Source organism: Cajanus cajan, chromosome 1 (assembly GCF_000230855.2).
Source record: "Cajanus cajan strain Asha chromosome 1, NIPB_CcT2T_4, whole genome shotgun sequence".
Classification (NCBI taxonomy): domain Eukaryota; kingdom Viridiplantae; phylum Streptophyta; class Magnoliopsida; order Fabales; family Fabaceae; genus Cajanus; species Cajanus cajan.
In genome coordinates, this window is record NC_138517.1 from 11,000,072 (window position 1) to 11,024,269 (window position 24,198).

The 24,198-nt window shown below is 31.3% G+C and overlaps 3 protein-coding genes across 3 annotated transcripts; 2 read left to right on the forward strand and 1 right to left on the reverse strand.

Moving 5' to 3' along the window:
- Nucleotides 1-1,101: 1,101 nt before the first annotated feature.
- Nucleotides 1,102-1,914, reverse strand: LOC109803324 (NDR1/HIN1-like protein 2). The gene is made up of 2 exons (XM_020364846.2): nucleotides 1,478-1,914; nucleotides 1,102-1,174 (listed from the first exon to the last, which is right to left on the reverse strand). The coding sequence occupies exons 1-2, from the start codon at nucleotides 1,912-1,914 to the stop codon at nucleotides 1,102-1,104; spliced, it is 510 nt and encodes a 169-aa protein (XP_020220435.1).
- A 2,560-nt stretch (nucleotides 1,915-4,474) lies between these two features.
- On the forward strand, nucleotides 4,475-11,919 carry LOC109804357 (Molecular chaperone Hsp40/DnaJ family protein). The gene is made up of 11 exons (XM_020366177.3): nucleotides 4,475-4,885; nucleotides 5,753-5,821; nucleotides 6,131-6,223; nucleotides 6,351-6,472; nucleotides 7,778-7,973; nucleotides 8,081-8,256; nucleotides 8,949-9,078; nucleotides 9,875-10,035; nucleotides 10,570-10,652; nucleotides 10,767-10,881; nucleotides 11,128-11,919. The coding sequence occupies exons 1-11, from the start codon at nucleotides 4,616-4,618 to the stop codon at nucleotides 11,336-11,338; spliced, it is 1,626 nt and encodes a 541-aa protein (XP_020221766.2). The 5' UTR covers nucleotides 4,475-4,615; the 3' UTR covers nucleotides 11,339-11,919.
- Nucleotides 11,920-19,943: 8,024 nt separating this feature from the next.
- On the forward strand, nucleotides 19,944-23,236 carry LOC109804604 (putative inactive receptor kinase At1g48480). Its single transcript, XM_020366458.3, has 2 exons — nucleotides 19,944-21,502; nucleotides 22,231-23,236. Exons 1-2 carry the CDS (start codon nucleotides 20,137-20,139, stop codon nucleotides 22,869-22,871), a joined length of 2,007 nt encoding a protein of 668 aa, XP_020222047.1. The 5' UTR covers nucleotides 19,944-20,136; the 3' UTR covers nucleotides 22,872-23,236.
- Nucleotides 23,237-24,198: the final 962 nt, after the last annotated feature.

Consider the following 24,198-nt stretch of genomic DNA (forward strand, 5'->3'; position numbering starts at 1 on the left):
ATTACCTCTCAATGTCAAATTATTTTAAGATAATTTTAAATTATTGATACAAATTAAAAAATATATACTTATGGTTAATTATACTTAAATTTTCTATATACATGCATTCCAATTATATCACTTAATTTATAATGTAACAAAGATGACCAGTTAGAAGAAATGTTTCTTCTATTTAAAGGTCTGAACAAAATATATACATAACATAAATGAAAAAATAAAATAAAATTAAAGGAAGAAATAAATTGATTTTACTTTTAAAAAAATCATATGGCAACTTTATTAAAATCTTACATATTTTAAATATATAAACAAAAATATACTACAATTAAAGATATTAAAATAAATATATTTAACATACGTATGTTATGTATACAAACATCTAGTTATATACACAAACACCATGGAGAGAGAATTTTAGTGAAAAATATATATTTATAATTATTGTTGCGCGTGATATTACGAGATAGATTAGTTTATTAATAGGACAGGGAACCTATGGCAGGACAAAAAATATGTAAAATTTAAATCTAAGAAAAACTCATGTTTATTTTATTATATTCATTCATTTTTTTTAATTAGATTTATACAGTTATTATTACTGTTCAAGTAATCCTTACTTTATATTTTACTTCATTTAATAAATGATCAATATTGATCCATTTAAATATAACTTCATAAAAATTACATATTTATAAAATAATACCCTAACCATTGATATACTCACTCGATAAATATGAATTCTATATTATATTCCTTTATATATAGGCATAGATAATAGATTTTTGATGTTGATGGATTAATCAACAAATTTAGTTTATGACTGAATGCGATGTCCAAGTCAAATTATTTTTTCTTGTGTGCAAAAATTCTCATTTACCAAATGCATGAAAGGATAAACGGTTAGTTATGTTAATTGATAGGATAAAGTTGCATTTCAGTTTTAATCCCTATTATTTAGGAGATAAACCTGGTGTTTTGACTTATTGATTTGTTTGTTAGTAGAAAATTGGGCTTCATTTTCTATTTTTCTGTAACAGCTAGTTTTAAAGACTATTTATTAATTAACCTAGCTTGCTGAATAATATCTATCAATTTTGGAAACTAAAATTGAACATTAATTGCAGTGTAGCCATCAAGCACAATCTTGAGACTAGTACAAGAAGTGAGCAACAAACTGAAATAACACATATCATAGCATGCAAATCAAAGTGAATGTACATAAAATCAATCAAGATCAACAAAGTTATTAATTCGAGTAAAACTGAAATCAATCTTTCTTAAACAAGTTTTAAAATATAATTGAAAGAAGAAACTCTATTAAACTTATAGAGATTAATCAATGATATTACAAATTCCTTCATATAATCTGCCTTAAGCATTTCACTTGAAGAAGTTAGTACATTTGCTGACATTAAAAGGAGGTGTTGTTCTACCTTTGGAAATCAAAGGAACCCTTAAGGGGAGACACCGAACATACATTGGCTTCCAATTAGTGCTGTCGATTCCAACAATCTTGGTTGTGATTGTAAGATCCAAACCCACAGCCAAGTCATCATAAACTCTAGCACTTGTCTCCTCTTTGTACTCACCTAGTTGTTTAGGTTTGAGCCTTATCACATTATGCCCTTCAAACACTACTTTAGGGAAGGTTGTGTTGTTGTGGCCTTGATCAAAGGGTGTTAGGTTTACCTTACCAAAACCATTGTCTTTGTACCATGCTTTTGCTTTGATCTCCTTATAGTGCACTATGGTGTGTTTGTTGGGGCTTCTCACTGTGATGTTGACCTTTAAGTTGTAGTACAAAGTGTTGTTGGTTGTAAGGTTGAATTGTGTGAAGGAAGCATGAGTTACATAGAACTTGATATTTGAAGGGTCGGTGATGATCCAAATGATGAACTTGTACAAGATTGGCATTAATAAGACCAACAAGACAATGCAACTGATGTAGGGTTTGCAGCAACTCATAATGGTAGGATATGATTGAACTTTATAGGAGAAGAAGGTTAAGCCGATATAATAATACAATTGTCTCTTATGTTTTCTTTTCATCTATCTATATTTGTATTATATATATATATATATATATATATATATATATATATATATATATATATATATATATAAATAAAAGGAGGATATTATTTAATTTGAATAACTACTATTCATCTTCATTTCTTTTTAAAACTATTGTTTCTGTTATTAACTACCAAATTTCAACTACAAATTATTCACTATGTTAATATATAGTTTTTTTTTCAAAAAAAAAATTAAAAAGATAATTTTTAAATTTTAGTGACAAAACATTAATTTTTAATATTTTAAAACACAAAATTTAAACATTGGAGACAAGAAAAATAAATACATCAAATATAAAGAACTAAAACATAATTAAGTAAAAAATATATATTAAAAAACCAAAATATAGCAACATGAATGCACATCAATTTTGTAGTTTTAAAATTTTGTCAAAATTGCTTATTTTAAAAAAGTTAAAAATAATTTTAGGCCTATTAATATATTGTTTCAATTTAATTATTTAAATTTAAAATATTTTATTTTAGTCTTTAAAGTTTTATGACTTAGGGGGGTGTATTGGATTAAGATTTTAAAAGAATTTTTTAGTTAAAAAAAGTCCTGTGAATTTTAAAAGACTTCGCAAGATTTTCATGACTTTTAAGATTTTATAGGATTCTACAAGACTTTCAATCAGGATTTTAATAGATTATGCAAGACTTTTAAGTTAGGATTTTAATGGATTCTGCGGAACTTTGTAGAATTTTATAAATTTTTTAAATAGGATAAGAATTCAAGATTTTTTTTTCATATATTCAAATTTAAAAAAGAGTCAAATATAAAAATAATAAAAAAAACAATGATGTTTGGATAAATAAAAATAATATTTTTTCGTATATCATGTTGTTCTAAATAGAATTCACCCACAATTCATAGCTATACTAGTTCTCCAAACATTAATATCTTTTCGTTCTTGTTCCTGTGTTTTAATAATAGACTCAAAATTATGATTTTCATTAACAAGTAATGTTGAAGATGAAGGTTCGTCCATCACTTCAATTGGAAATTCATTATAATGACATTCTTTACGAAGAAAGTTATGTAGTCCCACATATGCTAAAAAATATTCTAAACAACATTTCAAATTTTTTATAATTTGTGATTTAAAATATTTTATTTATAATTTTATAAATGATTAAAAAAATAGTGGGACAAAATAATTTTTTATGAAATTTGTTACAGGTACAAAATAATTTTTTAATTATTCACTCGTGTTTTATGTTAATTTTCTTTTTTAAAATATAAAAATTCTAATTTCATAATATAAAAATTAAAAAAAATAAAATTCATAGTAAAAAATAAATAATAATTGTTGAGTCATAAAAGGGGAAGGATAACAATAATAAATTCAAGAGAGGGAGAGAGATCACAGTTTATGCTGAGAGGGTTCTTCCCCCAACAAAGATCCATTCTTATCTCATTCTACTTACAAAAATCCTAACTCAAATTCATCTTTTACATATATATATATATAGATATATTAATTTTAGCTTTAATCTTTCCCTTTTCTTGACGCGTGTTATAAAAAAAGTTAAAATTTCAAGTATTTTCTGTGTTATATAACTGAGGAACAATCTCAATTAAATAGACTAAAATAGAGCAAGTCAATTAAAGAGACTGGAGAGAAAAATATAGCAAGTTAATAACACTATCATTTACGTATAGAAGTTTCACCAAATAAGATAATGGAATAGGAACAGTAGTACAATATTATATATAAGTAGTAGTGCAATATTATTAACAAGAGAAAAAAAATAGATAAGACATGAGCTTAGAAAAAAAAAAGATGAAAAACTCACTTGAAAAGTCACTTCAAACAATCCTCCAAAATCTTATGGGTTTGGATGTGAATGTTTTATGAATTTGGTATTTGTAGATATCACTAAAAAGTCCATCAAAATCTCTCTAATACAACAATCCTTTAACATCTCTATATTTTTGAATACCAATGGATTATTTTTAAGTTGTAAAAAGTCTCAAATGAATATCAATGAATTTTAATGGACTCTTTAAAAAATCTTGAAAATCCTGATTGAATACCACTAGATTGTTTTTAAGTGACATAAAATCCTGATTGAATACCAATAAACTTTTATACTCAAAAAAAGTCTTTTAAAATCTTATGAAATCCTAAACCAATACACCCCTCTTAATTAATCCTCTTCTCAATTTATCTTACTAGTTAATTAATATAATAACATGTAACAAATTATAAAAATGTCACGTCAGTTAAAATTGCAACAAAAAAAAAATAATGAAAACGTTTTAAAAAATCAAGTAAAAAGTTTTAAATTTAAAATATCATGCTAAGCTTAAAATAAAAATAAAAGATAAAAAATTTAATTTTATCCTTTTAAATATAAGCAATTTTCTTAGAAACTTTTTGCTTACAATGGGGTTTTGTAAAAATTTACACGAACAAGACCCAAAATTTCATCTAAGTTCTAAGTTGTAACTGGCGAACCCCTCCAAAACCCTCTTATGAATCATTATCGTTAACCCCTCTTTCGTTCTGAATCAAATTCCCTGTTGAATTGAACCCATGCCATTGATTCACACTACTCACTATGCCATTCCTTCCTTCACCACAGTTACCAATGCACCATCTCTCTCTGTTGCCGCCACATTCGCTTCCAATTTTCACCGCAAAATCCATAACCCAATTTTCGGGTTTTCCACCACCGCCAGGAATCGCTCGCGCGCTGCGGTGATTAGAGCCAAAGCAGGGACCGATTACTATTCCACCTTGAACGTTAGCCCCAATGCCACGCTGCAGGAAATCAAGGCCTCCTATCGCAAACTGGCGCGCAAGGTTCCAACTTTCTCCTCTGTTTACGTGCCAATTTAATGGGTCGTGTTTGGTTTTGGGGGAAATGGAGCCAATTAGGATAATTGGAATATGGGTTGCTAGGTTTATAGGAAATTCATGCCGTAACCCAGCATGTTCTATTCATATTAATAACTGTAAATTGAGATTTTTTGGTACTTGTACGGAAATACGTGTGATAAGCCATTTCGTGCATTCGTATTTATGGTAATATACAGCTTATGGCTATATTTGTTAGATATATAACATGAGGAATGTTAGCAACACTCTTTTCAAATAATTCCAGATATACTCTTTATTATTGATGAAGTGTTATTTGAAATTGCAAAATAATTGGGTTTATTGAATAAGAAGTGAGATTCGCTCACAATATTTTGTGATTTTTTTTATCAATTTTGGTCAATAATAGAAAGTATGTTTAAAAGAGTATGTTAAAGAATATGGTATGTTGCAACTTGCGAGTACCAAGGGAGTCTATCTTAGTTGGTTGAGCAACTTTTGTGAGTTAATGTATATTCGTTGATACTGAATTCGATTCCTATGGATAAAAAAATAGTGCATGTTGCAAATATTTCTATAGAAGTAATAGAACTGCTTACGTGCAATGCAACAGCTTAAGCTTTTGGGAGTATTGGTTCATGACATGTTGTTCGCATGTTTCTTCATGAGTTAAATGTTAGCACAAGGTAGGGTGAGTGTTGAGCCTGTGCATTTGTCCCTGCTTTAAGCCCAAAGGGCTCTTGTATTTGAGGGCATGTTAGATGTAAAATGATCGATGTTCCTTTACCAAACAAGTTATTCTTTGAGAAGAATTGATCCATGACATTTTTTTTAATATTTTTTTGGGATCAGTACCATCCAGATATGAATAAGAATCCTGGGGCTGAGGAGAGGTTTAAGGAAATAAGTGCTGCATATGAGGTAATTCTTTCCCTAGAATGATGCCTTCTCTTTTGTCTGTGGAAATACATGCTCAGGCAGGAGACATTTTTGGATTCATTAAGGGGCTTCTTTTAAGTCTTTTGCTCCATGCATTTGTTTAAATATTCTGTCCTACTAGGCTCTTTGTTTATGATCTGAGCATTGGCATTTCAGTCTCTTATTCTTTTTCCTGTCTGTGATACGAGGGTGAAATTTATATATAATTGTGTTACTTCATGAATGATAACTGCATTTATACTACATTGTATTTCCCCTTTTTATTCGTGTGGTAACAAACCATGCATATAGGTCCTATCAGATGATGAGAAAAGATCTTTATATGATCGCTTTGGTGAGTCAGGTCTACAAGGAGAAAATGGAGGTTCAACTGGTGCTCCAGGGGTATGTGCATGCTTTTGACTCTTTTGATATGATTATCTATGTCTTCAGAAGTAACATTTTTCCTTTTTATTTCTTTTCCCACCTTATTGCTTGTTTTATTTTACTGCTAATGCCTTCTGATGATTAGGTTGATCCTTTTGATTTATTCAATGCATTCTTTGGTCAATCTGAAGGACTATTTGGAGATGGTGATGAAGGGGGCATCAACTTCAATTTTAGAAACAATAGAAACCGTGGTCGTGATATTAGGTAACTATCTTCTCAATATTATGACTAGTTTCTATGAGAATTTACTGAATGATTACTGAATAATTACTTTATGAGTGAATTTTTCAAAAAAATTGTAATTGTTCTTATTTAGCATTCTCCTGCCTAAAGGGATTTTCCCCCTTGTGTATAATTAGAAGAATTTTATCCAACAGAAAATAGAAGAACTGAAAGCAGAAGGGTGAGGTGTTGTTTTTCCAGAAACAAAAATAAAAATAAAAAGGATAAAGAAGAACTAGAAAATGAAGCCCTCAAATTTATTCGGCTGATATTTATAATAGACCATCAGTGAAGCACCAAAAAGCAGGCTAATGAAGTTATCTGATGTACAATAAATTTCCAGGAAAGCAGTATAAATCTTCAACGTTTAGTACTTTTTACAGTGAACTTTTTACGGTGAGAATTGTCTCAATCGTTGAAAAAGGCTCACTAGTTGCAAGAAAAAAGCATGTTTAGTTGTTTACCCAGTAAGAGTAACTGAGTAAGCACTAAGCAGTCTTTGCTCTGTAGCTATATTCCAAACCTTCAAATAATGCACTAACAAATGGCTTTGTGTGTCTGAATTCATATTCCAACAGAATTGTGTTGTACTCTAACTCATTTTGATGTTGATCTTATAATGCGTCATGGGATGGAAAAGAAAACTAAAGCATTCATTAGGGCCTGGGACTACAAAGAAATCGCATAAAAGAAACTTGAGTATGACTTAGATTACAAATAATGCAATAAAAAAGAGTTACCGCCAAAGGATGGAACTTATCCAAAAAGTCTGAATGTTGAAGTGGAGAAAAGATAACAGAAATAAAGTAACTACTGAAGAAAATATTATTATACATGAAACCAATACAACTTGTCTATGTCATGGTTCACTATTTGATGCTATTCTTAGAATTAATTATACTATAATTTAGAAGAAAGGAACAAAAAACAACCATCAGAATGTTTCTTTTATTTGTTTATGCACAATTCGATTTCTTAAATAGAGATTATCATAACCATCTATAAGTAACAAATTGTTAGTGAAAGACCCAGGATTTTAGTCTAGTGGAATTTAGGACATACTCATAATTTGTTTAGATGAATACTCAGAAAAATATCAGAGTCCTTACTTGTTATGCTTTAAGTATAAATCAATCAGAAGAAAGAAGATAGCTATAGTTTCTCTATGCTTCATGAAGATATTATGCATGTCACTGTCTGTAAATCCCAACAAATATGATCTTCCTTTGGTTCCAACAAATATGTCTGTAAAATTTGGCTTTAATTTTATTTCTTCCTGCGATGCAGATATGACCTTCATTTGAGCTTTGAAGAATCAATATTTGGAGCACAGAGGGAGATTGAAGTTTCCGGTTTTCAGACATGCAATACATGTGATGGTACAGGAGCTAAATCAAAGAAATGCATTAAACAATGCACAAATTGTGGTGGCAGAGGGGGAGAAATGAAAAGTCAGAGAACACCCTTTGGAATGATGTCTCAGGTAATTTAAATTAAATAGATTTAATGATTGAGTGACCTGGTTCCAATGGTTTTTAAATTACCTGAGACATTATGACAAGATGATATTTTGTATCATGTGATATTCAGGTTTCTACCTGCTCCAAGTGTGGTGGCCTTGGCAAAATAATAACTGAGCACTGTCAAAGATGTGATGGCAGTGGTCAGATTCAATCTAAACAAACAATGGAAGTGGAAATTCCTCCTGGAGTCAGTGATGGAGACACAATGCAAATTCGAGGACAAGGGAATTTTGATAAAAAGAGGTTAGCAGGAATCTAATGAATATTTTTGCTTCTAACAATATTTCGACTTGATTAAACTGTGAACTGTGGGTTGAATTCTAGTTGGGTTTGTCAGTTTTATAAAAGGAAAGTAGTTGTAATAAAGACTGCAAAATAGAGCTTCTTCACTGCTTCTTCTCATTATTGTTCATTAAATAAGTAAATATGAAATTACTTCTACATCTGGATGGTCAACTTTCCTATATTAAATGAGTAAATATTCTGACCACATTCACAGTTTTCGGCAAACTCACCATCTAATTTTCCATGAAGCCATCACTGAATGACCCAAAGATTTCCTACAACAGTACAACCAATTTGAGGACTGCCCCCATTTCATCCCTTTATTCTTAATTATCAGTTTACTATTAAATTAAGAAGCTGTGCTTACTACCGTGATTATTTATTGGGACAAAACTTAGGTACACAAGACTACCACAAAACTACTAAATTAAGTTTTGTCCTTATTTATTGATGACAGACTACCACAAAACTATTCTGGTTTATCATGTGTAATAATAGAAAATGATATCACTTGATTTTTACACACAAGAGAACTTAAAAATAAAATTGGATCTTGTTTCCATAGGACTATTGATTTGCAACTTGGATGGTTAGAACAACTATGCATTCATCTCATTTAAGTGCTGTTAATTTGGCATATTTTATTTCAGGCAAATTACTGGGGATCTTTTTGTTGTCCTGCATATAGATGAGAAACAAGGAATTTGGAGAGAGGGCCTTCATTTGTACTCAAAGATTAGCATTGACTTCACGGATGCAATATTGGGTTCAGTTAAAAAGGTAATATCAGTTAACCCCTGACCCCTTGTCGATTAAAAACAGCACCAACAGAAACACTGTTGGTGCAAAGTGGAGTATCACATTGGTTTAGATAATAATGTTATTTAGGTATTTTATCATTTTTGGAATCTTTCCTCATTCTTAAAGATTTTATGTTAATTGTGTTATTTAGGGATTTATTCTTAATTTTAAGAGATCTTCCCCTACTTTAAGGATCTGATATTTGATTAGGATTTGGGTAGGGTTTTACCATCAGTGGGTTGTGAGTAGATACCCTTTTAGATCTTTAGTTTTTTGGTTTGATATTGCTTTTCTCATAATTTGGGTTTCGACCATAACTACACAAAATTGACATGGAAAGTGAAAATTGTCTAAGCTTTGTAAACCTATTTAAATCACATCTCATGTTGATGTGGGACTAAACACACTCCTTGAAGGGTACAATTAATGTAGCCCCCAAAGAGGCTACAATTAAGGTAGGCTAGAGATGACCACAATTAAGGCAACATTCTAGCACACCCATTTCACACCAAGGAATATCCTGTGCCCCTTGACTTTGAAGTTTTTTATTTTTAACTTTAAACTTAGTTGAGTTCAGGTAGGAACTGTTCCATATTATAATATCAATTGATTCGTTTTTTTATGTGCTTAAAGGCAGAGCACATATACAACTTTAATCATTCTGCATGCCTTTTCAAGCATTGTTCAGTACTTAAATCATTCATAACATTAAGGAATGTCCTGTAGCTTTTATGTCATTGAAGGCTGCTTTAACATTAAACTGAGGTGACTTCAGGTAGAAACTGTTGAAGGTTTACGGGATCTTCAAATTCCTTCAGGGATTCAACCTGGAGATTCAGTGAAGTTGTCACGTTTGGGGGTTCCAGACATGAATAAACCATACGTTCGGGGCGATCATTACTTCATTGTGAATGTTCTTATTCCCAAGGATATCAGGTCTGTATTTTTCTTACTATCTTTTCTTATATCCCTAAAGAAGAAGTTCATCATTAATTGTCTTGTTTAGAGTTTTGCTTGTACTAGAAGTTGAGTTTTTATACTTTGATTGTCGATCACCAAGAGCAGCAATTTTTAGTAAATATTTTATTTACTTATAATGAAAGGCCAGAGCCTTTATTGCCCTTTCTATGGACTTCATTTAACGTTGCTATTGAAGAACATATTATTCCTTGTCTATAATCCCAGGTTCCAGCAGTTACAAATAGATTGAGTTTGCACTTTGTAGTAATCATTCACCATCCTTCACGAGTTATCTGAATTTCTTTGCGTGGCAAAGTAGATGTAGTGTCTTGAGAACGTATTACTACACAGTTTATTGTCTACAATACACATGATGATTCTCATAAATGAATACTTTTGTTACCCTCTCTCTCTCTCTCTCTATATATATATATATATATATGTATGTATGTATTTAGTTTCTTACTATTGTGATTTCTTTTTATCCTTCTCAAATCCCGCGTGTTCTAGTGGCACAGAACGTGTACTTGTTGAGCAGTTAGCTTCATTGAGAGCATCTTGCAAAGGGGATTCACCGTCTTCCAATGGCATTGGTAATAGTTGCTTTTACTCAGATACTTTGAAATTAAAGTATAATAGGTTAAAATTATGCTGAACTTACATGAACACAAAATTATTAAGGATTTTTTTGTGACTCTGCTTTCCAGGGATACCTAAAGAAAAACTCAATGAATTCATAAAGAAGCATTCAAAAGGTGATGCTTCAAGCAAGGGAATAAAAAATGTTGGCTCTCTTTGGGGATCAATCAAGAACTTCTTGAGGTATATCTTCAGTTGTGCTATGTGATAATTCTGATGAAATATAATCAATCATAAATAATTTCACACGAATGTTTAGAATTGGGCTTTGTAATTTGTATTAAACCGAGTAAGAATTCTATACCATCATTCAGAATTAGATAAAATGAAGATTCTCAAAACTCTGGACGAAACTAATCTTCCAACATCCAAGAAGAATTCCTTCATGAATACTATAGACAAGATTCTTAACAATTTCTTGATGCGCAGGGGAGGACAGTCGGAAGAAAGATTTGCTTCAATTAGTATGGACATGTCAGCATTATTTCGGAGTTCTCGCCACCAAAGTCCTTCTGTCCCTGAATCATTTTTTGTTGTTTTCATTATAACTTGGATTTTCATCTCTATAGCAAAGTCTAAGTACTCAATACTTCAGAAAAGATCCGAGTTCTTCTCTAATAGAACACTGAAAAAAAATTAAGGGCATGCTTGGTTAGAAAGTAGAAAATAGGAGGTGGAGTGGGGTGGAAAGGTTTTTGATTTTTCAGGCCTTGGAACTTGGTAGAAAGATGTATTGGTGGAAGTGGGTAAAAAAAATAGTTTCAGCTTATTTTTCAAACTTCAAGAGACCAAAATTGCGTAGAGTAAGAATGAGTCCACTACACTAAACACCCCAAACCATTGTTATACAAAGCACCCCTAAAACATTCTGTCCGTGCTAAGATCAGTGATTTGAACTCACCTTATTTGCTCTTCCCCCACCATGTAGTAACTAGGGCACGCTTATTGAATTCAGCTGTTTACTCCCATTATGTTGAGGCTTAAATTGTAACAATCTTTGGCGGCTTATGCTAAATCGTTCTCCTTTCTTCTATTTTAAGCAGTATAGTTACATTGAAAATTTCCCTTCAAGCTGGAATGCTGTGTGAATCACTTACAACAGCAATTTTGCTAAAGAAAGTGAGGAGAAAGGATCATACCTCATGTGGTTGTTTAGCATTGTTCTTAATTGTATTTGGATATGGTAGTTTGTTATCATGTTTAATCTAATGTTTGTTCCCATTACCAACATATTTTTATTTGAACTGAATTTGTTTGGTTAATTAAGACATGTATGACGAAAATAATAAAGTTTATAATTCCCACATTAAATGACGATGACAAGTGACACAGTTCTCATTGGTAAATATGGTTTGCTCTGTTTTTAGCTTTATTAAAGTATCAATTAAAATTCAGGCAATTTCTTGGGAATTATGCTAATGGAAAACTAAGAGTGGTTAGTGTTTATAAAGTTGATTTTGAAGTGGTTGGTTTATATTTGTATGTTCTTATTCTAAAAGTAAGTAAAATTTAATATATAATTTTATCAACTGTAAAGTTGTGTAAAATTGTTTTAACTCGATCAACTGTGGACTAAATCAATTTCTCAGCACGAAGTCAAGTGTGTTAATTTATGTAAAATTGCATCAACTGATATTATTTACATGACTTTGAAAAATCAATCATGAATTCAAACACGAGGAATTGTTTCAAAGATGCGATTGGGTCAATACTAAAATAAAATCTGAAATAAAGTATAATAATATTTTTCAGACAGCGACCAGGGTTGCCCTAATAACTCAGACCTAATCCAGGTTTCTTTACAATCTGGCAAATATGTGTTGGCCTTGGCCCTTTGGTCTACAATGTGTGGTACACAACTCTTTATTCTGTAATGGTTTGGCCATGTCCTATGCTTCACTTTCCTTGAAATATAATCTGCATCTGAACCTATTCACGCACGCATTCAACAATGTAGCATCAATAATTGAATAACCTGGAAGAATTTATTGACCAATGCACACACGAGTCTTAAAAATCTATTAATAAATGTCTTGTTAATTAAGGTAAACAAATGGAACCACTAGCTCTAACATGAAGAACTCATCAAAGCAGAAAAATGCTTAAATAATGACAGGAAATTTTCCACCTCAGTTTAAAGCCCATAACCTTAATCTTTAGTTCAAAAGCTATAACTCTGTCATTTCTTGCAATCATTAGGAACTTTCACAATTCCCAATTTTTTTAATAGCAAAAGCGGGGTGGTGTAAAGTATGTATTAGTTTTTTTTTTTTTCCCCTACTTTGTGGTTTATAAATCGAGCAATAACTTTTGACATTTCATTTTTTTAACACCTTATTAGCACTTATCATCTATCTTTCTCTTCCTCTTCCCTCCTAAGCATCTAATAGTATTTGGGGTATCAATTTTTTTTCCTTAAATATGGGAGCAAGCCTCTCATTTATAAACGACAAAGGAGGGGGAAATAAATGAAGGGACCTACCTTACACCACCGCCACCACTTTTGCTATAAAAAAAATTGGTAATTGTGAAAGTTCCTAATGATTGCAAGAAATGACAAATTGTAGCGTTTGAACCAAAAAGTAAGGTTAAGGCCTTTAAGCATTTTGTCTAATCTCAACTGAGATGGAAAATTCTGCATTTGGACTTTCTTCAACCATTTTTTTATCTTATCAATCCAATGTAATATTATTTGGCCGTAGGATTCCAATCGTCTCATTTCAGTTCTAGTTGAAATTAGAATCGCTTTAATAATTAAAACGACAAAAAATTCAAATCGCTTTAATAATTCAACCACCCCAAAACAGATAGTTTCCTTTTCTCAATAAAACTAAAATATAGATTTGATTGTGTCGAAAATAAATTTAGTTGACATTTTTTATATTGTTAAAGTCAAGTTGTATGAGTTCAAATTATTTAAAATTGTACAAATAATTAAAGAGATATCAAAAATACTTTCAATCTAATTCTTATTATCTTTCAATTTACTTTTATTTGTATTTTATTAATATATTCATAACATCGTGAACTACTCTCTTTGTCAATTTTTCGATCAAAATAGTCTTTAAAATTTTAGCATTTTGTAAGACTCGTAAAAACTGCTATTAAAAAATCCCCTACACATTATTTTATTACTAATGGACAGATTTACTCAATAACGATGTTACCGTTTTTAATTAAAAAAATTACATGAAGAAGTAGCTATTTTTTCTTTTTTTTTATTCGTCCCTGGAGTATCCACCGCTACGTTGGAGGCACCTCAAAGGGTGGGATAGCTGACCCCAAGATTTAACGCGGCTGCATACACAAAGCAGGTTTCGAACCCCTGACCTTACTTAAACGTTGATCAACCCCTACTGCTGAACCACACGCTTGCTTATTTATGATGTTCAATTCAACCAGTTGCCAATTTTTTTATTAAAAAAAATCTCCACAGGATACATCATCGTTCGTTAGAAAAGCTTATTTATGATGTTCAATTCAACCAGTTGCCAATTTTTTTATTAAAAAAAATCTCCACAGGATACATCATCGTTCGTTAGAAAATTATATTAAAATGTAAATATAATTATTAAACCAGATGAAGTTAGATTCAGATATCTAAATTTCTAAGAAATTTAATCCTAATTGTCAACATTTGTTTTGTTTAAGTGGTTTAAACCTTTTAAATATATCTACCTAATTATCTGTAGCTTTTAAGTGGGTAATATCTAGAGAGAGAAAAAAAAGCCTCTCTCTCTGTCTCTGTTTCTTTCTCAAGTATAAACAATATAAAAATATAAGACAAATCCCATTAATTGCAAATTAATTTAATATATAGTCGGTCATCAAATATTTTTCACTTACAATAAAAAATAATAAATAATTAATTGTGAATCATTAAAATCAGTCTGGTAGTAGAGGGTTAAAATAGATACATAAAAACTTTGGTATGATTTCCATTGTTATTATTACAATCTTTTTTATTTTGAAAAAAAAACAAAAACAAACAAACAAACAGGCAAAGGATTAAATTAAAACTTCAGTAGCTCTAGATTGAAATCATTTCTAGATCAAACAATTTGGTGAGCAGGATGTTTAGTTTAAAAACTTATTTAATCGTGTCCCAAAAATAGGGCAACAAAAACATTTGCTTGCTAATGAAGAAGTCAAAAATAAAATTGAAGCAAAGTATATTAAAAATGTCGTTTTATCAATGTCAAGTAACTGCAATTTCATGCTTTCATGAGTTTCACAATATATATGCATGCTAACAACCCCAATATGGCAACACTTTGTTTTTTACTAAATCACATCCTTCCCCGTAAGAGTAAGCTATAACAGTGCAAGTGTGTGTTTACTTCTTTCACAATCCACATATCCTACTAACATCCACCAAATTCAATTATTATATCAAAACCCTACAAATAGCCATAAACCTTTGAGTGATTAAGAAGACACTAATTAATGCTTTCTTATGATCAACCACCTATCTAAAGGGTTTTCTAGCTGATACAAGAAACTTGTATTTATTTCTTTATATAGCACAAGAAACATAGAAAATGTTGTTGGCCTCCTTGACTATATATACAAATAATGTATCGAAAATTTTTCTTCTTTGAAACTCTAGTTTTTGCAGTTGGAAAAGTAGGTCTAGATGAATTGCATTGGTCACCACATGGGTAACCAAATGGAAAGCTATGATCTTTCTCTGTCTAAAGTGTACGTAGAAAAGCAACCTAATTGACTAGCTTTCCAACTAGATGCTCTTGAAAACAGCTAGGTTTTGTGTTCATAGATATTGCATGTGTGTGATATGGTTGTAGACACTAATGTTTAGCTAACGTGCTATATCAAACACTCAAGAAAGTGACCACAAAAATCACACGCACAATTTTTTGTTTATGCATGTTATTATATCAAATATTTATCTAATTTTTATTAATTTAACTAATCATTTTTTGTAAAATCTTTTTCTTTTAGTCATATTTTTTTATCTACAATACTTGAACAAAAATCTTATATAAAAAATATTCTTATACCACTTGAATTTATGACTTATTAGTCATCTAAACTTTTCATTATGTTATATTGATTTTTCATTTTAACAAGTTTTACCTTTTATATGGACTAATGTAGTGTTTATAGATTAGATTGTTTTCCTTTTTCCCATTCTTATTGTTCATTTACTTTGTATTTAAGCTTGAAGTCTAACCCCAAACTTGAAGTTATTAATATATTGTGAGATGGTAGTTACTCTTGTTGGATGGTCCTATACATCTATCTTTTCATAATAACTTATCAATTATTTGTTAGGTTTAAAATCTCCCCCCACCAACTATGTGCTTGTGTGTGTATGATGGATCTCTAAAGTTTACAATTAACGTGTGTGCTAGTTAAAATTTTCACCAACTTACAAAAAATATGGGGAAGAAAGAATTATAACGTTACGTGGGACTCATAAGTCACAACCAACATTTATATTGACTTAGTTCGTCTTTTGATGAAAAATAATTTATAAAGTATGGTGTCCAACAGTCTTAATTGGTGATATCAAGGATCACGACGGTACACAATTAATACATCGGCATAGCTATAACTTTTACAAACATCAACGCAAATTTTAATAAAAGTAATGATATTTTATATAACAACAAATGTTATATATAATTAAGAAAAATAATAAAAGAAAAGAGAGAAAATTTGAAATATAATAAATGTTTAGATAAAGAAAAATAAAATATATATGTTAATAATTTGTTTTCTGAATTGTTTAATGTGTATATCACTTTTTTTTATATGTTTTTTGTTTAATTGTGACTATATTTTTTTCTTATTTGCTAATATTTTTTCTCGTTATTTCTCCACGTTAGAGTATTTTCATTCCATTCCCACTAGGTTCCAAAACTTTCTTTTTTCTTTTCATATTTGATTCTTAAGATTTCGTTTTATTTATTTATTGGTTTCTTTTATGATTATTCCTAGCAAACAAACAAAAACATAAAAATTAGACAAATAATTATGTAAATATATCATTTTATATTTATCAACTACTTAACTTACTAATTGTATTCTACACTCATAGTCTAATAAATTAGTTTGTAACATTTCAACTAACAAGTACAAATTTTTAACTTAGTATAAACTTAAGGGTTAATGTTAACTTAAAAATTTTAAATTTATTCATCAACTAATTTTACCATCTAATAATATACACACACGTGCAACATGGGATTCCAGTACAGTAGTTGTTTCCCGTTGCCATGACATCATTATTTTGCAAATCAACGTGCACTTGTCTTCCTTCACAAAATAAAATATAATGTTTTAATATTAAAAGTCATATTTATTTACAAAGATATTTTATTTTTTCAGTAATCATAATATTAATATGAAATGAGTATTTTTCATTTAATATAATTTACTTCCTATTAATAAAAAAGTTAAATCTTGAATAATTTAATTAAAAGAGACAAATTCTATTACTTGTGTGAATGGATGTTAATAACAACAGCTTCCTTAGATAGATTATATATAAGTCGATCGTAAATTATAAATCCTCGTAGAAAATGCCTTATGTAAATAACCGGAATTTATATTATTTTAAACAATTATAAAAAGGGGCTTTTTTCTCTAATAAAATACATCTCATGATATTTATTAGTTTAAGTGAAAAGTTATAACAAGAGATGGAACTTATCTGAATAAAAAGAAAAATAAAAATATTAAACAATGAAAATGACAAATGGTAACAATAAAACAAGAGACAGAAAAAACAAAAAAACAGCTCAGCACTCAATTTACTGTAGAGATACATACAGATAGGATTTATTTTTGGCAGCGTGTCTCCATGACTCAACCGAGAGAGAGAGAGAAAAAAAAATTTATATTATCATTTAACTATAATTAAATTTATTAGATATTTTAAAATTTTAATTTTAATACATTATTAGTATAAATATTTGTATGCTAAAATATTTAAAATTAATATAATTTTTAAAATAATTATTACAAAAATTATCACTATTGAATCATTCATTACAATGTTCAATTTCATGAATAAATGGCAATCTAAATTTTTAGATTATCATTATATGTTCATTTAATTAAATTTTTTGGATTTAAATTTAATTATCATACATCGTTATTAACACATTTATAAGAAAGAGTATCTTTGATACAAAATTATAATTAAAATATTTTAACCCTATTTTAATGAAGTCATTTTTATTTTATTTTATAATAAGTAGTTATAAATCTCTTCCATCATATCAATCTATTTTAGAGAAAATGACATATTTAGCTATGACTTATGTTGAACATCGAAATTCAACTTTAATTCTTAATTATTAAAAACATAAATATCTAATCACTTATACTAGTAATATTTTATTAATGAAATTTTGTTATGAGATAAAAATAAGAACATGATTAATTTTCACTCTAGTGACAGAATTTAATTTGACTTTTAAAATTATATTAAATTGTTAATTAATGAGTTCTTTCTTCACTCATGAAAAAAGTTAAAAACATCCATTTTTACTTAAAAAAATTCAATATTTTCATCAAATCATATTTTTTTATGTTTTAGACTTTCTCTTTTGTTTTAAATTTTTTGATTCCAAGTGATATTAATTATTTTTTTTTACATGTACTCCAATTTGACGATTACTTTTTTTACTCCACAATTTCTCTTACTCTACATATTCTAATATATTAAATAAAAGTATTTTTAAGCTTAACATACTTGTATTAAATATTTCTTAAAAAGTACGCAAAAATCTTAAACATAAAAAATTATGATGCAAAAGGAGTAGTTAAGCAACATTTTCTTGTAAGAATATGGATTATCTCAATTAAAAGTTAACATGAGAGTGTCTATTTAATACACCTCGTCTATAAAGGATTTTTTTTGCAAGATCTACAAGGATTTTTAAAGATTAGATTACAATGTTTTTAATAAAATAAAATAAAATAATTTTGGACATAATTGTACTTCTAGCTTTTCAACTATTATAATAGTATAATTTTGGTTTCTCTAGTTCAAATGTGTGAAATTGATCTTCTAAATATGATATTTTGATTCATCCATTAAATATTTAACAATTTTTTGTTAAGGCAATCCAAGGGGATGACATGACAACTAATATGTTTGCCTACCACATATTAATGCAATTTAATTAAAATTTTAGTGACATAGTATTACTATTAAGAAAAACCAAAATAGCAATTAAGTCCATCAACATATATATCATGACAATCATTCATAAGCACATTGGCATAATTTGATAAATATTTAGTAAAATAAATGATTAGTAGCCAAAATTACATAATTGTGAAAATTGAATGACTCAAATTGTGTAATTGAAACTATGAATTAAAATTAAATAAATGTAATTTTTGTAAATATATTTGAAAAATGAACAATTTTAGTCTTAACATTGACCCATGATCTAACTTTATCTTAATTTTTTGGTATAAAAAGAATGTATTACTCTTTTTACTAAATTGACTCATTTTAAGGATAAAGTAATATATTTAATTGTGACATCATGATCTAAAGTGAGGGAGTATATACTTTAGAGGATAAAGTGCACTCATGATTTTTTATTATAAAATCAGCTATTAAAATTTGTAAAAAAATCAAATTCTTACAAAATAAAATCTAAAATTAATTATAAATCAATTGTAAATTTTTTAATCCATAATTATTATTGTATTTTATTCTCTAAAGTATAATTCCCTTACTTTAGAAGAGATAGATTCAAAAATTAAACATTGATCCCTTATTAGAAAACATAAGTATTAAATTATTTGTACTAACAAGTTTAAGTACTTATCATCTATTTTTAACATATATGATGAGGTTGCAATTTCAGTTAACCAAATTTTGTTAAATTGGATAATTTATATCATATAAGCAACTAACATGACACTATTTATTTATTTATTTACAAGTGAAATTGTTTAATATATAATTATTCAATATTTTACTAATATGTTTCATAAATTATTTAATACTTTATATTAAATAATTTAATTTGTCAAAAAATATAATTAATGTGACATTGAATATTTACTTGAAAATAAATTATTAGTAAGTTAATACTTAATGTTGACACTAAGTGTGTTCAGTTTACAAGTTTCACAACTTTCAAAACAGTTTAATGTAAAAGTGTCTAGTTATTTTAAGTTGAAGGGACATTTAAACACTTTAAACATAAAAATAATATCATCCTGAATTATTTATTTTTAATATGGGTTTCTGATACGTTGCTAAACTAAACCCATCCAGAATGTATTTTCTTCTTCTTCTTCCTAACAACTCTCTCTCTTCACAGACACTTCACTAATCACTTCACTTCATCACAACTTACTTCTATCGTTCTGTGTCTCAGAACACACAACACAAAAACCAAACACTAGTTACTTAGTTTAGTGTCTCTCACAGACAACACAATGCAACTCTTATTCATCATTCTCATCGCCTTCGTCTTACCTCCAGCCTTCTCCGACCTCTCGTCGGAGCGCGCCGGGCTCCTCACCCTCCGCGCCGCCCTGCGCGGCCGCACCCTCCTCTGGAATGCCACCTCGCCGTCACCCTGCGCCTGGCCCGGCGTCTACTGCGACGCCGCCAACGCCACCGTCGTCGGCCTCCACCTCCCCGCCGTCGCCCTCTCCGGCCACCTCCCCTCCGGCGTCTTCCCGGCGCTCCCCCGCCTCCGCACCCTCAGCCTCCGCGTCAACCTCCTCTCCGGCACCCTCCCCGCCGACCTCGCCGCCTGCTCCGCCCTTCGCAACCTGTTCCTCCAGCGGAACAACTTCTCCGGCGAGGTCCCGCCGTTCCTCTCCACCATGACCACCCTTGTCCGCCTCAACTTGGCCTCAAACAGCTTCTCCGGTTCGGTTCCGGCCCGGTTCGGGAACCTGACCCAGCTGAGGACCCTTTTCCTTGAGAACAACCGGTTCACCGGTTCGCTACCCGGTTTGGAAGAACTCAACGAGCTGGCTCAGTTTAATGTCTCTTACAACATGTTAAACGGTTCCGTTCCTAAAAAGTTGCAAGCTTTTGGTGAAGACTCGTTTTTGGGGAATGCCCTTTGTGGGAAGCCCCTTGGGATTTGTCCTTGGGATGATGGTGGTGGTGAGAATGGTGCAAATGGGACTTCAAATCCAAGTGGGGTTGGAGGGAATGTGATTGATGGAGAAAGGAAGAAGAAGGGGAAGCTTTCTGGGGGTGCAATTGCTGGGATTGTTGTTGGGAGTGTGGTGGTTCTTTTGTTGGTTGTGTTTGCTTTGATTCTCTTGTGTAGAAGTGGGAACAAGACTAGGAGTGATGATAATGCTAATACCATGGTGGGGTTCAAGCAGGAGGAGGAGCAGCATGGGGAGGTGGGAGTTGAGGGGGGCAATGTGGAGAGTAGTGGTAGTGGTGGTGGTGGGAATTCGGTGGCTGCGGCCGCAGTTGCAGCCGCAGCAGTGAGTGGTGGTGGCGGTGGTGGTGGAGATAAGAAGTTGGTGTTTTTTGGTAATTCAGTCAAGGTGTTTGATTTGGAGGATTTGCTTAGGGCTTCTGCTGAGGTGTTGGGGAAAGGGACGTTTGGGACAACTTATAAGGCTGTTTTGGAGGATGGGCCTGTGGTGGCTGTGAAGAGGTTGAAGGATGTGACGGTTTCTGAGAAGGAGTTCAAGGAGAAGATTGATGTGGTGGGAGTGATGGATCATGAGAATTTGGTGCCTCTCAGGGCTTACTATTATAGCAGGGAGGAGAAGCTTCTTGTTCATGATTACCTGCCAATGGGAAGCTTATCTGCAATTTTGCATGGTCAGTTCAGCCTCACTTTGGTTCGGATAATATCATTTTGCATGTCTGTAAATTTTTGTGATTATGACTTCAAATTTTCCTTACTGATTTTGGGATGACTTTTTGTTTTTAAACTATAGAATGATTGTTGATTACATTGCAATTGAAAATTTGAAACCATAAGAAGCAAGAGAGTATACTGTCCTCTAGGAATCATAATTTGTCTGGCATTGCATCTCCATTTACAGTTTCACTACTTTCATTTTGCATCTGAGTTTGTGACTTTAGCTCTGTTTGGATAATATTCTCCTTGAGTACTTATGCACTTAACTTTTATTGAAGTTCCCAAATCTAACTTCTCCAAAAGCCAAGCTGCACAAGTTGATTTTAGCACATGTTTGGTAACACGTCGCTCACCTTCGAATTAACATGGATCAGCAGAAGCAACTCAGGCTTGCTTCTGCGTCTTTTCCCTCTTTTTTGATGTGAAACTGAGAAGTAAGGTGGATCTGATACGATGAAACAAACACACATTTAATTGATGAGAGAAGCTAAATTCATTTTTCCTTCTTCTATAAGTATTTACAAAGAAGTTTATATGCAACTTAACATCAGTTTTTAAATCCCTTCATTGACCTCTTTCTTGTAATTGTGTTAACATGAAATAGACTATGGCATCTCTCATACAATGGCTTGAACAATGATCATAAAATGAAGTTTGTTTTTGTTATAATTCTTTGTCATCGCAGGAAACAAAGGAGCTGGTAGGATACCATTGAATTGGGAAATGAGATCAGGCATTGCTCTGGGAGCTGCTCGCGGCATAGAGTACCTACATTCACAAGGGCCAAGTGTTTCTCATGGAAACATAAAGTCCTCCAACATCCTCCTAACCAAGTCCTACGATGCCAGGGTGTCTGATTTTGGCCTAGCACACCTTGTTGGCCCCTCATCCACACCCAACCGGGTCGCCGGCTACCGCGCTCCAGAAGTAACCGATCCACGCAGAGTGTCTCAGAAGGCTGATGTATACAGCTTTGGAGTGTTGCTTTTGGAACTTCTGACTGGAAAGGCTCCTACACATGCCCTCTTGAATGAGGAAGGAGTGGACCTTCCAAGATGGGTGCAATCAGTGGTTAGAGAAGAGTGGAGTTCTGAGGTGTTTGACATTGAGCTACTTAGGTATCACAATTCTGAAGAGGAGATGGTTCAGTTGTTGCAACTAGCGGTGGATTGTGCAGTTCCATACCCTGATAATCGCCCTTCAATGTCTCAAGTGAGACAACGCATAGAAGAGTTACGTGGTTCTTCTGGCATGAAAGAAGATGCTCAAGACCAAATCCAACAACTTGATTCGATCAATGATATATATCATGCATCCTCTAGATGAGTTCGTGTACAAGGAGAAATTATTACATGGTTCTGGTTCTGATCCTGATTAATCTCTTCTTAATACGAAATCACATATTCTAATCTAAGAAAAGAGAATTAATAATGTGTCGCGTAGAGATTGATCAGGAGATTCAGGACCACATGATCTTCAACTATGTAATAATTTCTCGTATACAAGTAAATTCTTGGCTCTGTCTAGAGCCCCATATTTTGCTTCCCAAATCCTGTGCTTATGTTGTATTTTTTTTCTCTTAAGCTTGGGCCATTATTTTCTTCAATTTTCCTCCAAACTCAATTGTACTAGTTCCCTTTTTCTTTTCCCTGTGAATGCCTTGAGGGAGTGGATATCTGTTCCATTAGTTATTGCCGGTGGATTCTGGAATTTTTTACTGAAATAATTTTTTTTTTTAAATTTTACCAAAATAACACCTGTTCCAATTTTTTTACAAAAATAGCACCTTTTACTGTTCACACTCAGAATTCAGTTCTCGAGGAACCGAATTCTGAGTAGTGTTTAAACTTTTTTTTTTCTGGTTGTAGCTCGGGGGTGTGTGAATGTTGTAACTGGAACGGCCCGTTCTCCAAGCAGAACGGGTCATTCTGCTTGCACGCGTAGTATGTTATTTTTGAAACTGGAATGTCCAAGCAGAACGGTTCGTTTTGATCCATTCGTCATGTGTGTATTTTTGGATCTGGAACGCAAAAAAAAAAAAAAAAAAAATTTAACAGTTCGGAAAGAACCGAATTCTGTTTTTTGGTAAATTTTTTTAAAAAAAATTTTATTTTAGTAAAAAATTCGTGGATTCTGGTTGATGTAATTATTACCATTGCTTTTAACATTGGCTTTTTGCTTTTGGTGACACTTTTTTTTTCTGTAGATACTGTTATGATGAAATAGTCGCTTTCATGGTTGGTTGTAATGTCCTATAGGTGGCATGTAGCATGTCTCAATTGCTGTGAACCCCACCTTGGTAAAGACAATATGGATGATTTTTACCCAGAAACGACTTTGATTAAGATTTGGATGTGGAGGTGGTTTCCCATTAGTAAATACATTAGTGTATACCATTAGTTACTCTTTAACTAAACTAGCAAATGAATTTTTAGGATTGAGATTCTTGTCCTGAGCATGAGATTTAGTACTCATACATCAAAAAGAATATTAACAAAAACACATTTTAGCAAAATTTGAGGTTGAAGGCGCTAATGGATAAGTTGTCAAAAAGAGACATGATGAATATGATGCTAAGTTCAAACAGGTGCGGCCATGTGTAAAAAGTTTGATATGATGTGATATGATGCATTAAGATTTAGAGCTGATTCAA

Excerpts from the sequence above, each read along its gene's own strand:
- LOC109803324 (XM_020364846.2), bottom strand. The coding sequence starts at position 1,914 with ATGCCAATCTTGTACAAGTTCATCATTTGGATCATCACCGACCCTTCA. Across the intron at positions 1,175-1,477 it reads AGCACTAATTGGAAGCCAAT|TTTGTTGCTCACTTCTTGTA; the intron begins GTATGTTCGGTG and ends GTGTTATTTCAG.
- LOC109804357 (XM_020366177.3), top strand. The coding sequence starts at position 4,616 with ATGCCATTGATTCACACTACTCACTATGCCATTCCTTCCTTCACCACA. Across the intron at positions 6,224-6,350 it reads GTTCAACTGGTGCTCCAGGG|GTTGATCCTTTTGATTTATT; the intron begins GTATGTGCATGC and ends TCTGATGATTAG. Across the intron at positions 10,653-10,766 it reads ACCGTCTTCCAATGGCATTG|GGATACCTAAAGAAAAACTC; the intron begins GTAATAGTTGCT and ends TCTGCTTTCCAG.
- LOC109804604 (XM_020366458.3), top strand. The coding sequence starts at position 20,137 with ATGCAACTCTTATTCATCATTCTCATCGCCTTCGTCTTACCTCCAGCC. Across the intron at positions 21,503-22,230 it reads CTTATCTGCAATTTTGCATG|GAAACAAAGGAGCTGGTAGG; the intron begins GTCAGTTCAGCC and ends TTGTCATCGCAG.